General features: G+C 37.1%; 1 protein-coding gene across 1 annotated transcript; it reads right to left on the reverse strand.

Annotated features, from left to right (window-relative positions):
* On the reverse strand, positions 10,073-15,010 carry LOC109227299 (transcription factor UNE12). Its single transcript, XM_019392413.1, has 6 exons — positions 14,343-15,010; positions 13,225-13,332; positions 12,653-12,718; positions 11,716-11,781; positions 10,899-10,976; positions 10,073-10,784 (listed from the first exon to the last, which is right to left on the reverse strand). Exons 1-6 carry the CDS (start codon positions 14,700-14,702, stop codon positions 10,554-10,556), a joined length of 909 nt encoding a protein of 302 aa, XP_019247958.1. The 5' UTR covers positions 14,703-15,010; the 3' UTR covers positions 10,073-10,553.

The following is a 16,055-nucleotide window of genomic DNA, read 5'->3' on the forward strand; positions in this document are numbered from 1 at the left end:
AAGAAAAATTAAAATTATAAAAAATATTTTTAGTTTATGCATTTTTCATAAATTAAAAAACAAAACACAAAAATAGTTTCATGTCTAGTTTAATTAATTAGGATTAGCTTTGGCATTGTGTAGTGTTTCTATCTTATTTTTAATATAAAAAAAATAAAAAAAAGAAGTCATTGTGTAGTCTAGGGACCCTTCTAGACTCTTCTTTGGAAAAAAAAAGGAAATAAAAAAGATCCTAAGGACTTAACACAAAAAACCTAGGGACTAATTGGCAAATACACAAAAAATACACCTAAAACCTAGACCTATATTATAGGTAATGCCTACAATGAGCGAAGGGAGGTAAAAAAATTTGGAGAAAAGTTGAAAGGTTTCTTAAAAAACTCCTGGTTTTCTGATTCCATTTTCTTTTTTTGAAGAGTTCTTTCAAAGGTTAAGAGAAGCATACACATTTTTTTTCCATTTTTTTTGAGTCCGTCTTGGAGTTCCAAAGAGATGAAAAACTCAATTGAAGTTCAAGCTTGGGTTTACTGTTGTTGTTCTGTTGATTTGCTGCTGAATCTCGCTAGTATTCGAAGGCGAAAGGCGTATTATTAAGGCTGTAACTATTAACAGAAGTTTGTGACTTCAGGTTTGATTTTCTTTTTCACCATGTAACTCTGTTTTGGCTGTTCTTAAGCTATCGGAATTTCTGAGTTTGTATTCCATTGTTGCTGTCATTTGAGCTTTATCAGTGAGGTCGAATTTAGTTTCTTATCGATTTGTGACTAGTTGAGATTTTCGGTAAAGTCTGTCGAGTTATGTCTATTTTGTAGCTGAAACCTTGGTTCGAGTCTGTTGATTGCCATTGTTTGGATTTAAAATTAAAGTTTGAGGTTCAGTTATGTGAAGCTGAGCAAACCATGAAATCTGGTAGAAGCCTCCTTGTGCATAAGTTTGGTTGAATTTTGTCGGCTTTCCATATCTGCGCTCATGAACTTTCTATCCTCTCGTTCAGGGAATACCATTGCTCATGTTACTATTTCCCTCACTTGAGATTACCTTATAGAGTATGTCAGCTTTAATAATGCAGTTATATAGGATTTGAAAAATGGAAATCTGTTGTTGTCACTCTTAGGCCTAATGAAGCTCACTGATGTTTGTTAGCTTGGTTGAAAGAACACCATACCATGTTTGACTGAATATCTTGGTTGATTTAAAGGTTTGGTATGAATCTGGATCATTGTGAGAATCTTATAGTAAGCATGTCACCAAGTCCAGAATAAACTGAGATTAGCTTCCTAATGTATATGTGCATTCTTGTTGGTGTTATTGCTCTTTAAGAAGGCCTGAACCAGATTATCAGTCCCTGTACATAGTAGAATGAAGATTTAATCATGTGCGTAAACTTCTGGTTGCTTTGAATACAGTCCAAATAGGGATTAAAGTACTGTCTTTCGTTATGGTTTGCGATTAACTCCCAGCTTCTTGCACTGATTGCCCATGTTGGATATTCTGCTTGGTTTTGTTGCTGGTTATCCCTGAAAGTAAACAAATGAGTTCTTTCTTGAGAGTTCAGAATTGGTTGTGCTTTATTATGCGATTTCAAGGCCATTTTGAGTTATATATGGTGGTGCCTGCTGCTGGGCTCTATTACTCCTCTCTTTTCCAAAGTCTTACCTTTGAATCCCTCAAAAATAAGGTAGTCTGTTTCTTCTATCTTCCAAAACGTATGTAAGGATTAATTTGTGAATGCAAAATATGCTTTGCTCAAGGTTTATGTACGTGAATGAAGCTCCCAAATTGTTTGAATTGAAATAAATGGTCATGCTATGCTTGTTGCTGCTTGTTGGATGGCTAATGGAACGCTACTTGTTTAAGTGTTGATGTTGCTTAATCACTTTGCACATATCTGTGTGTTCATCCACGCATTGAACAGTGTCGAGTGTCTATCATTTGCACAGCTTCAGTGTGCAAAAATATTTAGGAGTTCAATCAGGGATCCATTGGTGGCCGAAGAACATTATTGTCATAGCTACAAGATTTGCACCTTTGGTTCGAAATTAATTGTTTGTTTAATCTGATTTGTTGATACATGGAAATGGTGCGCGGATTGTTATAGTCGTTAGACCTGAGTTACAGTTCTTGAACATCCAAATGAAAAAAAAGGGTTTCACAAAAACGGTTCAGAATGCTTGGCTATGCATACGGCTTAATCTGTTAGCTTAGGTCGGCTAAGTGTTGTATTATGTTATGTTACCCAAGTATTTTTATTTTTTCTTCAGAAACTCATTACTTTGTTGCTTCCAGCCTTGGGCTTTTCCCATGTGTCTAATATCTGAACCTCGCAGGTCATTCTCAAATTTAGGAAAATAAATATGAACACCCATAGTTAGCTTTGATTGAGTACAAATATTTAGAACTCGGGACGTGCCATTTAGTGAATTTCCATGGCCTCCCGCAAAGTTAACAAAACGCGTAGTTGCTTTAGGCGCGTGTTTAATAATATTACTTTCCTAAACTCGGGTGCACATTTATGTGACCCAAATCCGAATCCCACCGAAGTTAAAATATGTCAAAAATCACGGGTGCATTTATGTGACGTGGTTCGAGACGTATTTTAATGGCGTTGCAATTCTCTTTAAAAATATGAACAAAAGCGGTTAAAGCTGAAAATGCACATAGGTTTAAAACTTCTTTTAAAATCAGATAATTTAAGCCGAATATGATAGTTAAGCGGCCGTGCTAGAACCACGGAACTCGGCAATGCCTAACCCCTTCTCCCGGGTTAACAGAATTCCTTACTCGGATTTCTGGTTCGCGGACTGTTAAACAGAGTCAAACCCTTTCCTCGATTCGGGATTCAAACTGGTGACTTGGGACACCATAAATCTCCCAAGTAGCGACTCTGAATCTCTTAATAGATGAATCCCGTTTCGATTGTGCTTTAGTTGGAAAAACTCCCTTTATTATACCCTTCACGGGGTGTAGTAAGAAAAAAGGAGGTGTGACAGCTCTGGCGACTCTGCTGGGGATACAAACCCAGAACTTCGGTTCAGGGTTTAAGAATGCGAGCTTAGAATAATTGTTATGTTTGGCTTTATCTGATTTTCCTACATGTTTTCCTGCTAAATGTGCTAAATGCTTTACCGCTTTGATATTATTTGAACTGTATATATAAACTGTGCCGAAACCCTTCTCTTCTCACCTCCGGGGATGTGCTTACTGGTTGAGACTCCCTATTCTGTTAGTGTCATACCTTGAAATAATAAAGAGGCCGGACAAGTTACTAAGCCGGACGATCTTGCGGGTCCCCGGTACGTAGCCCCCTCCTCGACTCGAGTTGTCCGCTCGGGTACACAGTCTAGAACCCATACCCAGGATTTGAACCTAGAATAACTTGACTTCATGCCGGATCCCTAGTAGGAGCGCTTATCTGCATCATGTGCATTTTGACTTAGGGGACTCAACACAGGGGTTGGGTCCGTCTAGGACAGGTATACCCAAAATAATAGACCATCTTGATGCATCTTATGTGCTACATGTTGCATTTATTTAAGGGGAAAAGGGTCATTTGGCGGACCAATGATAGCTGAGGGTAAATGAAAAAAAGGAAAAATTGAAAAATGGAAAAAAGAGGGAAAGAAACAAAAAAAAAAAGGAAAAAAAGAGGATGAAGTGTGGAAATAAAGCAATTGGAGCCTAGTTGTGTTTTTGTTACTTTTTTTTATTTAAGAAAAGAGAGAGCTTGGAAATTTCAAAAAGATTTTGCACTTTTATCATTTTTCAAAAAATCAAAAAAAGAGAGGAAAAAGAAAATCCAAAAAAGAGTTTGCATGTTTCATCATTTGCAAGGAAAAGACAAAAATATGTTTTCTCTAAGTTAGTTGGTTTGTTTAATTTTTCGCCCGTATCCAATCTGCCCGAACTACCATACCTGATTCTCGTCCTTCGGGGCGTGATACGTAGGCAACCCACATAGGGTCCGGTCTTCCTAGTAAATCTTAGGTTCTTGGCTTTGCGGGGTCTTAGCCAAATTTTATACTTCTAACCATCTTTTGGCTAAATAAGTCATTTTGCAAAAATAATCGCAACCATGTCTTGCATGTGTCTAATAGAGAATGTTATTGTCTCACATAATATTGGTTTAAGTTTTCTCATACAGGTGTGAATTTACTAACCGGAGTTTGAGCAGGACAGATACCCCAGGACCGCTGCATTCAGGAGTTGCTTAAGGAGATTTATTTTTATTTTAAGTTATTTTGAGTTATATTTTTTTATGTCGTCTTTACTTTCTAGTTTTGTACAATAATGTCAAGTTTTTTGNAACTCGGGACGTGCCATTTAGTGAATTTCCATGGCCTCCCGCAAAGTTAACAAAACGCGTAGTTGCTTTAGGCGCGTGTTTAATAATATTACTTTCCTAAACTCGGGTGCACATTTATGTGACCCGAATCCGAATCCCACCGAAGTTAAAATATGTCAAAAATCACGGGTGCATTTATGTGACGTGGTTCGAGACGTGTTTTAATGGCGTTGCAATTCTCTTTAAAAATATGAATAAAAGCGGTTAAAGCTGAAAATGCACATAGGTTTAAAACTTGTTTTAAAATCAGATAATTTAAGCCGAATATGACAGTTGAGCGGCCGTGCTAGAACCACGGAACTCGGGAATGCCTAACCCCTTCTCCTGGGTTAACAAAATTCCTTACTCGGATTTCTGGTTCGCGGACTGTTAAACAGAGTCAAACCCTTTCCTCGATTCGGGATTCAAACCGGTGACTTGGGACACTATAAATCTCCCAAGTGGCGACTCTGAATCTCTTAATAGATGAATCCCGTTTCGATTGTCCTTTAATTGGAAAAACTCCCTTTATTATACCCTTCACGGGGTGTAGTAAGAAAAAAGGAGGTGTGACATGCCACATTGGCACATTGGTACATACATGCGTTCAGACATTTGTTTAAGTGAAAAAAACCCTACTTTTATGAAAAGTTTTGCTATTTGTTATGGTTAATCACAGAAAATAACTAGAATGCGCCCGTTATTTATAGGCAGGGAAATACACATAACGTAGTATTTAACCGCGCTATGCTAACACATAACGTAGTATTTAACCGCGCTCTGCTTCGCGTGTTAAAGATTCTTTCGGATACAAAACAGCTTTTTCGCAGGCAGGCAACTTTTCAGATCGACAAGACAACACACATAACGTAGTATTTAACCGCGGTATGCTTTGCGTGTTAAAGATTCTCGGATACAAAATAGCTTTTTTGCAGTCAGGCAGCTTTTTAAATCGACAAGACAACACACATAACGTAGTATTTAATCGCACTATATATATTCACACATAATGTAGTATTTAACCGCACTATGCTTTGCGTGTTAAAGACTCTTTCTGATACAAAATAGCTTTTTCACAGTCGGGCAGCTTTTCAGATCGATAAGACAACACACATAACATAGTATTTTACCGCGCTATATATATTTACTTATTTACCAAACATCTTCCTCCTCTGACGGTGTAGTTTTCTAATAATTTTAGAGTGAAACTCGAAAGTGAACGTAAAAGTTTTCCGTTTTTTAATCCAATACTATTTTTGATTACATGAACAGGAGGGAGAAATTCATTAATTTACTCAACTGAAAAATATTAAATATCAATAAGATTTAACAACAACGGAAACATAATTTTATTTGATACATCTTGCAACATAAACAAGTACATACACTTATTACAAAAAACATTACGAAAACAAAACACTACATGTATCCTTCATAGTTGGGCACATTAGATGAACTTCCACCAGGAGCTGGATTAACACCGCCACCCAAACCAGCTGAAGGACATTTACGACGGTCGTGTCCTGTTTGCGAGCATATGCCACATTTACGCGCATAAACGGTATCACCAACATCCATTTGGTTCTGTATACCCGTTCTTTTTTGCACATGTAGAATAGTCCTTGTTACACACCATTTAAAATGGTTCCGGCGGCCAATAATGCTCAGCACCCACTGGCTGCAACTGCCCACTATATGTATTTAAGTAGCAACACTGTATTGCCTATCAACATAGTTGGTTGCCCCTAAACCTGTATGTTGAAAGCACTTCATGGCATGTGAGCACGGCATGTGGTATATGGTCCATTTCCCACATGAACACAACCTGCTGGCTTCATTTACGGTGTGTATATTATTCCCCCGGTGTTGATGGATAGCGGTGCGGACTTCAAAAATATTTCGCTCGTTGCAATACTGTAAAAATGAATGCCAATGTGCTCGCCTCCTGTATTTCTCAAATCTTTTCATTGGTATTGGCATAAACTCAACACGCCTCTCCATCAATTCCGATGCACCTCTATGCCTTTCAACAAACCTCTCCGCCATCTGTTTGAATGAAATCCGCACCATGGCAGTGACAGGCAATCCACGTGCAGACTTCAATAACCCGTTGAAAGACTCCGACACATTTGTAGTCAGGGTTCCCCATCGTCTGCCACCATCCGCATGCAATGTCCACTTGTGAAGCTCATGTCGCATCAACCAATGATAGGCTCTTTCGTCTAACTGCCGGATCGATTCCATGTGCCTCCTGAATTGCACTCCTGGTGATCAGTTGCAACCATCCACATTAAATCATGCAAGTCCTTGTTGGGATATTTCTTCTGGAAATTGGCCTTCAGGTGCCTCACACAATAACGGTGGTATGCATAGGGTTCCTGCCATTCAGGCAAATGCTCTACAGAACTTAATATACCACCATGTTGATCAAATATTAGACAAATACCTGAACGTTGTTTGACAACATGCTGCTTCAAGTGGTTCAAAAATAGCGTCCACGCCTCTTGGCTTTCATTGGCACATATGGCAAAAGCTAGTGGAAATATTTGTCCATTGGCATATACTGCAATGGCGATAAACAACTTAATATCATACTTTCCATAGACATGAGTTCCGTCTATGGAAATTATCGGACGGCAATGCACAAAACCATCAATTGCTGGTTTAAATGCCCAGAACACGTATCTGAATATATATTCCGATATTCCTGCACTCCGCTCAAGCTTCCATTCAACAACAGTCACGGGGTTAAAGTGTTTCAATGCGGCCATGTACCTGGGTAGAGATGCAAATGACTTATCCCAGTCACCATAAACAATTTCAAATGCACGTTTGCGCCCGAGATATGACTTTCTTTTGGTAATAGTACACCCATATTTCTGGTGGACAGATGTAATACACTCATTGATCTTGTACCTTATGGACGCTTCAATGTGTGGAATCGGTTGAAGAGAAATCAAGTCAATATCCAAGTTGAAGTGATTCCCATTAAATGTGTTCATTTCTCAATTGTGGGTGCCAATATATTTACCCACTTTCCACAACCCTGTTTCCTTCTTGCTCGCACGCAGCATCCAGTGACAACCCGTAAACCATCTACGGCAAACAACCTTGTATACATCCAGAATTGAATCCCATACCATCATCTCACGACACTCTCTTACGCTGTACATTTTTGTAGCCCTGGTTAGGTGAGCTTTATCAGGAAAAAGCATGCCCTTTGCCAGCACTGTTGGTCTAGACTCATCCCACATTGCTGTCTGAATTTCGTCAAGATCCCTTGTGAGGGCATCCACATCCGGCATACTTGGCAAATTATCAAGGTAGGGAATATGCCTTGAATGAAACGGCACGCGGGACTTGTACACTTTTGGTCTAACGGGGGGTGGAGCATGCTCCTTCGTCAGCTCAGGTTCGGCATTCTCTTCCTCCTCATCATCACCCTCATCGGGGAAGGGTGTGTCATCTCTAGACTCGTCGGCATTTTTGTTATAATCACTATTATCTTCCTGACTCTGCGCATCTACCAAATCCCGAGTAAATATGTCGTCTACGGGCAACTGAGGGAGGACAGGACCATCAAGTTGGTCGTTTTCACTACACAAACAACAAAATAATAAGCTACTTAAATTGATAAATACTTTACATATAGCTGTATCACTTCACTTAAAAGTCGTAATGTGTTGACATTCCATGATGGACATTATCCTGTTGGTGATGACTCCCGGATGGACCATCGTGATCCAACACACCAATACTACGTATATTCCAACTGGGCGTGGGTTCATAACTTGTAAAATTCATATCTAGACGGTACCCTCTGTGGAATATATGAGTGTCAATACAAATTCACTACAACAAAAACAAACATCGTAACACAAAGTAAAATTAAAGTTTACCAGTCGTCTTGTGGATTATGTATAGTAGGAGAGGAATTATTTCCTCGCTCTTCGTTCACCCGTGGAGATAAGTTTAGATCCGGCCAAACTCTTTCAGCCGGAACCTGTTCGGCTAAAACTGCTCCAGAATAACCACCCGATAGTTGAGGGTTATCCCTGCTTTGCGCAACCTCATTATTGCGAACGTCTTCAACCTTCACGTACATTTCCAACATTTTTATCAAAATAAGTTCCCGGTTTTCATCCGGAGTCCTTAAAAAATCTCTCAGAGTTTCATTATCCTCGATGTAAAACTCAGCGTAACAAGCAACCCCTTGCGGAGTCATAAAATACGGATATCTTCCGGTTATTTTAAGATTCATCGAACGTTTGCTCAACCTCATTTTATTGCATAACAACGATACCTGTCTATCTTTACTCCATTGTAAGTGGAAACTTAACATGACTCTCTGGAGATAAACTATAGCTCACTGAGTTATTCGCCACCACAACCTCATCCCCCCCCCCCCTCCCAATATAATGAAACCCTTACTTTTCGCTCTTCAGACATTATGAAAAAAAAAGCTTGAGAATTTAACAAGAAAAAAATTTATCGAGCGTTTTACATATTTGAATTATTGTTATGTCAGTTAAATACAGAAGAGTTATTGGTGGGCCGACAAAACAGGTAAAACGTATTTAAAAAAGGCGTTTTAATAAAACGCAGTTTTGAAACACGTTTTACCTTAACGTCCCAAACGGACGTGGTTCAAAACTGCGTTTTATATACTTTGGTCACTAAATTTTTTGTCCCACCTATTTATGTATTTTGAGCCCAAAAAAGCAACATTTAGGTTCCGGACTCCAAAATTAAGACCCTTTTTTAAAAAAAAAATTATCTTGTACTATAAATCTTAGGTCAGGGGACAACAAAAACTACTACTTTATAAGGATATTACTAGAATTACTTAATCCGTTTCAGTTTGTATGACACAATTTTATTTCTAATCTGTTCTAAAAAGAATGACATATTTTTACTGCTCTCCTCTTATTCTTCATTGGACGATTCGGATGGACTTCGCCGTTCTTTCCCAACTAAAATCGAAAGGGCTGTATCACATCGAGATGTCGATTCGTTTTCCGCCCCGATGATATGGGGAATTTGTAACTCCCTATTTAGAATTTTGGGCCCTTCATCTTTCTGAATCGAGATCCGGCCCGGCCCGGCTCGCGTCGTTCCAACAACCGGCGGGGAGCACCTCAGTTTACGATCGCGCGCAGTTACTAGGAGTCCTATTACACTTAAGGCCAACTTCAATTCACCAAACCAAGGTTCATCTCGTATAGTCATTGTGGACTCGTACAAGGATATTGAGTAGATGGTTGATGTATCAGACTCGACCCTATCTTTCGTAGCATTCCCATCCGTGTCGCAATGCTTCATTTGAGCCGTCGTCGCTTAATGCATGTAGGGAGGCTGGGGCTTTCCCCCACGACCCCTTTTAAAGGAGAACCAGAAAGAACAACAATGAACTCAAAGCTAATGTTAACATGTTTTGATACCACAAATTTCAAAAGCAGAGATGCTACGACATGTTTTAATCACAAATTTCAAACATCTTTATTTATTTTGTTAAATTCTGATTCAAACTACATCGCATAAATTAAATTAGAATGAAGGGAGTAATTTAGAACATCTCAACTATTTCACTAATATTTACTACTTCCACAACATAATACCGAGTAACTCTGGATAGGCAAAGAGAAAAAGATAAAATTTTTGCTTTCGAAATTTGAATCGTAATCTCTCATAATTTTCGTCTCACTTTGTTGAACACTAAGCAATTGACCATTAGGCCACTCAATCACACGGTGCAAACAAAAAAATTACTATTATTGTCACCAGCACTGAAATACATTACATTTAATTTATTACATACAGATTGTCATAGTTTATGTACCAAAAGGGCCCCAATTTCCACTAACAAAACAGAGAGTCCCCACCATACAAGTGCTTCTACATCCACCACTATATCCTCTAGTCCCACCATTCATTTCTTTTACTCAACAAAACACATCACATGAGCAGAACTTTGACAATTTCTCTTCTTCTGCTTGAATTATATATCATATCAATGACAGAAAAAAGGTTACTTTATACATAACATTGAACCCTGTCTTTCAACAAAGGTAAATAGTACTTAATAAGTAAAAATAGGAACCATAGCTGTGGGACCATCAACTCCCAGAGAAAATTCTCAGGGCCATTAGCACGTTGTCACCTTTCTAATGAGGGGTTTTTTCTTTTTTTTTAAATAACCGTGACGTCCGAGCCAGCTTTCTAATAAGGGTCTCTAAGAAGGAGGATTAGTTTCTGGCTTAATAAGACTTGATGTATCTGGTGGTTGAGAGTGGTAAATTGCTGATGCAAGAGAAATAGGCATAATACAGAGTGCCTTAGACTGAAGAAATTGCATTGCAGAACCAACATTTTCTTCCATAAGTTTGGCCACTTGCCTTTCTGTACCATCACTTGACCACTTTTCCCAGGCTGGTTGGTTATTTCCACCTTCACTGCTCTCTTCCTAAATAAGACAAGCCACAAAAAAAGGATATAAAAAAAGTATTTTAAGTGATAGGGTGGACAATTCAGAACAAAAAGAAGTCTAATCAGTTTATTATAATTAAATAAAAAGAACCTCTACTGATGATATTGGAATGTCTGTAACAAGTGGTGCCACTGCACCAGCTCCTCCCAACCTACTCATACTCAACACCTGTAGCATCATATATTATTTTATAACTTAAGAAAAAGTACCAAGAAGCTCAATAATGCAAAAAAAGTACTGATTCAAAAGGAGGAGAAAACAAAAGGAAGAAATCTAGTGCTAACCCCTCAAAAGAGGAAAGGTAACTTTGAGTGGAGATCCTTTATGGCATCTCATTTCACTATTTTTTTCCAAGTAAATTATCAGATAGGTTTCTACCCGCTAAACTTCCTTTCAACACCATACTTAAAGGGAAGCTGTTCACTAACCAATATTTAAACATATAGACATCAAATTCAACCAAGTATAATTTGGCACTGCAGACAACAAACTGGGCTGTAGGATCGCCGTGAGGTAAATGCTACACACAAGAATGACATGGGAACATTTCTTGAAACGAAAATCCACTGAAAAGGGCAATGCAAAAACATAGATCTAAAGTACTATGCTCTACAGAAGGAAATTTAAGGCAAAGTGAACGAATATTACGTAGAGAGAATTATAGTTTAAGAAATTATATGCAGAAATTCTAAGCATGCCAAGATTCTAGTTTCTGCACCTTGGGAGTGCTACATTCACGACATATTTGCTAAATTTAATACTAGTCATGTGGAGCTTGTGAATATTTATTGGTAATACCAACATGCATTTCTGAAGTAGTTTCTCAACCCAAATTAACATCAATAGATTCAAAATGTTTAGACTGATCCCTGACTGAAACTTTTGAAAAGACTTTGGTTTAACGTACCTTCACTTGCAGGCGTAGGAACTTGACATAATCTACAATTTCATCAAGCATTACGGCTCTATCAGTCTGCAAGACCAACAGAAAAAGGAAATAACAGTTGATGAATACTGACATACCAAACTTAACAGAATGTTAAAATCACAGTAACCATAACATGCCAAATATAGTTAATTTGTGCTGACAATCTCTGATGGAAATGTGGGAGTTAATATAGTTAATGAAAATGATGCAGTATTGATTTTACTTATTGATAGACTTCTTTTCTGTGACATCTGTTGGCAACTTTGAAACACAGGTCACTTTCGTTGAGCATGCAACAGTTTAAGACTTCACCAACTTTGCACATTTTCAGCATTTGGAAGTTGTTGTAATCTTCGTAAATGAGCATCAACTGCTTAATATAACATGTCTTACTATACTGAAATATCCAAATGTATGCCTTCTAATAGTAACTATCGAGCTAAAAATGGAGACCAGAAACAACATCATGCAGTATCCTCATAATCTACGGAATTAGGGAAGGAAATAACGGGACATGAAGTTACCTAACAAATCAATTTCATGTTTTTACACTCTTCCCGCAAATTAAAAGACACACAAGAATAGTGGAAAACTGTACAAACGGGAAAGTTATATCCATGTGCCGCTACTATTTAGGAACAGAAGAGTTCTTTAGTTCTTCATTTTATAAGTCCCTATTGATTCTCTATCAATAAAAGCATCATAACTTGAACAGATCCAAAAAAGTTGGGAGTTGCCAGTGCTACTAATTTTATCAAATATTGTTCCATCATTTCTGAACCCTGCGCATATGCATAAAGCCCACAAATGAAAACGGTGACAAGAAAGATGTTTTACCCTCTTCCTTTATGTCTTTTCAAAAGGATGTTCACAGTAAGTGAAATTGGGTTCACTATGTAAAAGAAAGAAAACTGACCTTATTGACACTGGGAACCAACTCTTGCAATGCTCTAATTCTTTCTGCTATCCTCTCTCTACGTAACTGCGTTTAAAAAATATAATCTGTTAGAATAGTAAAGTAACAGCAATTGAAGGCTAGGAAACAGGCCTATATACATAGTATTGAGCCTTACACCAGTGCTTGGAAATAGGATTTTTACTTCCTAGCATAGAACTGAATTCTACAACAACACATTCTTGGCAACTTACTATCATTGGGCTTAGGGACTGGCCACTTCAGAACATCTCATGCTTGTAGAGACAATGAACAAAGTAAAATTTTCTTATCAATATACAGAATATAACATGACTTAGTTAGAAGATCTCCCTTGAAAAATAACCTTTCATGCTGAGGAGCTTAATTGAACCTGATTCATCTATAGTGAAAAGTTGCAGCCATAAAAAAACCAAAAAGTGGAGATGATTTTCTTTGGTCCAAACATTAGAAGCAACAAAAACATATGACCCTCGTAAAATAATTTGCTTAATTTTGGAGTACTCTACACATTATCTATACAAGAGACCACAATTGCTGTAAGAAAACCATACCCTCTCTGCAATGCTGTGTGGATCAGTAGCTTGTCCTCGCCTTGCTCTTACCCTTGGACGTATTGCTGGGGGATGTGGCATTGAAGGCATCGGTTGGCCATGAAAACCCTGTAAATATTGAACCTTGCCATATTACTCGTGATAATATCTAGGGAAAACGATTGATAAAATCACTCAGTAGAAGGCCAAATTCCTTCTTATTTAGAACTCGGACTATGGTTTAATCATCTTGTAACGGCAAAAAGTATCTTTACATATCTAGCCCCTTTCTCTAGGTGTGTTTGAAATTCCACTTTTCTATATATAGCAATGCTAATCTCAAGATAAATTATCCTATGTGACCTCTAGCTTGAATACAAAAAATATAACCCTCCTTTTCAAAATACCTGATTCGTTACTCCAAATTATACACGGCTAAAGGCACCCAAGTCCAGAAAAGGGAAAACAAAAGTAAGAATTTTGAACTTTCCACTTACCAACCAAATACATAAACCTTTGAGTTTAAGTTTTGTGCATATTGATTGTTTACACTATAGATTAAGTTAGACCTATTACAACATGTAAATCTTCAGAGCAAGCTTGGTATGTTGATTAGAGTAATAACCTGCAATATTACAGGTAAATTATACTGACAGTCCAAAAAAAAAAAAAAAAATACTACGCACTACCACAGTACATAACTTAAATCCTGAACTTTTCCCATCTGTATTTTTTATTCCCAAAAATAACGTGGAGCTAACAAATGCCAGTTTTAAACGAGAAATAAATTCAGAAAAATTAGGAAAACAACAAAAAGCATAAAGGTAAAAACTTTCTAGCAGAACACTCTACACCAACTTGCTAAAAAAAGTTCCAAGAAAAAAAAAACAGATTATCACAGTAAAGTTAGTCATTTTTCTCAAAGGCAACCAAGAACAAAGCAAGAAGCTAAAAACCAAAAACCAAAAAAAAAGATATACTAAGTAACAGTTTGAAACTTCTAGTCTTAAATATGTCAGCTATAAGTGCTTGTGATCAAAGATAAAATAAAAAAATTAAAGTTAAATCGTTTCCAAATTTAGAAGTTTTTTATGAGATTAAAAAGGATTAGAGCCTGAAGTAGAAGGAGTAATAGTTACAGGTTTGACAGAAGAAGAAGCTCTGCTATCAACAACATCATCTCTAAATCTCCTTCCAGGTACTGCTGAAACATCATCCATCTTCATAAATCCACTTTTCCCTCCCTCTAAACTCAACCCCAATGGAAAAGAACCCGACTGAGATGGATGATGGAACCCACCACCACCACCTAGTCCAACACCAAGACCCATTCCGGAAAACTGACCCGACGCATCGCCGGAGTTTAGCTGCAGCATCATCGCCGGCGGAATTGCTCCGGCATCATTTCCCGCCAAATTGGTTTCTGCTCCGTTATAAGCTGGGAATCCCAAGATTTGGTCAAAGAAATCATCAGGACCCTCTGATGGATTGTTAGCCATAGCTGTAACAGATTTTTTTTTTTTTCTCGACCACCTTAATTTCTCAGAAAAGCAATTAGTAGTAAGTGTTTTTTTAACATGTGTAATATTAGATGTAGAAACTAGTACTTAGTACTACTCACAAGTGTACTTGTGTACATATATAGGAAAAGAAATGGAAGTGTGTGTTTTGAATGTTTCTGTGTGTGCTTTGTTTGGTTGCTGCTACTTTCTATAGAACAGTGAGAGCGATGAATGGTGTCACCAAAAGCTTTGGTTAATAAATATATAGGCCAATAGTGTTACCAAATAAAAGCAATTGTTTAAATATTTCTCTTTTTGTTAAAAAAAACTTTGCTTAAATGTAGACTTTATTATTTTACGTTTAAATTTAGTACTATTGCTCAAGTGGGACTAAAAAGTTTCTCCTTTTTTAGTTTTCACTATTTGAAATCAGAAAAGTCGTTCTTTGGTACATTAAAAATTAATACATATAACTTTTGCAAAAAGATGACTAGAATAACTATGGATAATTTTTTTTTCTGGTAGAAAGTATTTTTCAATACCTTGGGACCAAAATTAAAAAATATGAATAAACTAGGAAATGATTGAAATAGCCAAAAAGAGTAAGAAGGAAGTATGTTTCCAATCGTAAATCACGGAAGTCGGCAGATAAGCGAGAACATTATTAGGAATAAATAGAAAAAAAAAATTGGAAAATCTTAATTGACTTATTACTAGTAGAATTTTGAGTTTTTCAAGTAGAAGCAAACAGCTGCTTATGGCAAAAATGACAAATCTGAGAAAGTGGTTATAAAGTTGGACATAAACTAGTATTTTGATGGAATTTGGCCTTACTTGTTTGTCCGAGCATTTCCACTTTAACTAAACCTCTACTTTAATTTATCTAATAGATTAGTGTTGTAAACTAACTGATTATATAACATCTTTCAAACTCTAATTATTAAAACTTGACAAGCTCTGCAACTCTTTACCAAATCACATGTGAGTTACTCTACTATTATACAATCACTCATATCTTAGCCACACAATCTTTCAAGTGGTGTGTGTATTTTTGTTTTGGTCCAGTGATGTGGTATATATTCATCCATACGTCAAATTATTACGTATTTATTTTACTGATCCCTGTCCCTCTAATTTTCACCCCAATGTTATATAGCTACTCATACTATTAAGTTATTGATAGTTTATAAATTTATGCATAATAATTAATTACCCTTGATTTTTAACATCGTGTAAACTCAACTTGGATTATTGGTATCTAGCATCTCGTACCAGAGAATCTAAGTTCTACTAAGAACAACATTTCTGCTTTCTGTAATTTAATATCTTTCTAATCATTATATTTATGTC

The sequence above is a fragment of the Nicotiana attenuata genome, chromosome 1 (genome assembly GCF_001879085.1).
Source record: "Nicotiana attenuata strain UT chromosome 1, NIATTr2, whole genome shotgun sequence".
Taxonomy (NCBI): domain Eukaryota; kingdom Viridiplantae; phylum Streptophyta; class Magnoliopsida; order Solanales; family Solanaceae; genus Nicotiana; species Nicotiana attenuata.

Bases quoted from the DNA above. Each gene is read 5' to 3' on its own strand.
- LOC109227299 (XM_019392413.1), bottom strand. From the start codon at position 14,702: ATGGCTAACAATCCATCAGAGGGTCCTGATGATTTCTTTGACCAAATC. The intron at 11,782-12,652 runs GTCAGTTTTCTT...TTGGTCTTGCAG, and splicing joins TGGTTCCCAGTGTCAATAAG to ACTGATAGAGCCGTAATGCT. The intron at 10,977-11,715 runs GTACGTTAAACC...ATGATGCTACAG, and splicing joins TCCTACGCCTGCAAGTGAAG to GTGTTGAGTATGAGTAGGTT.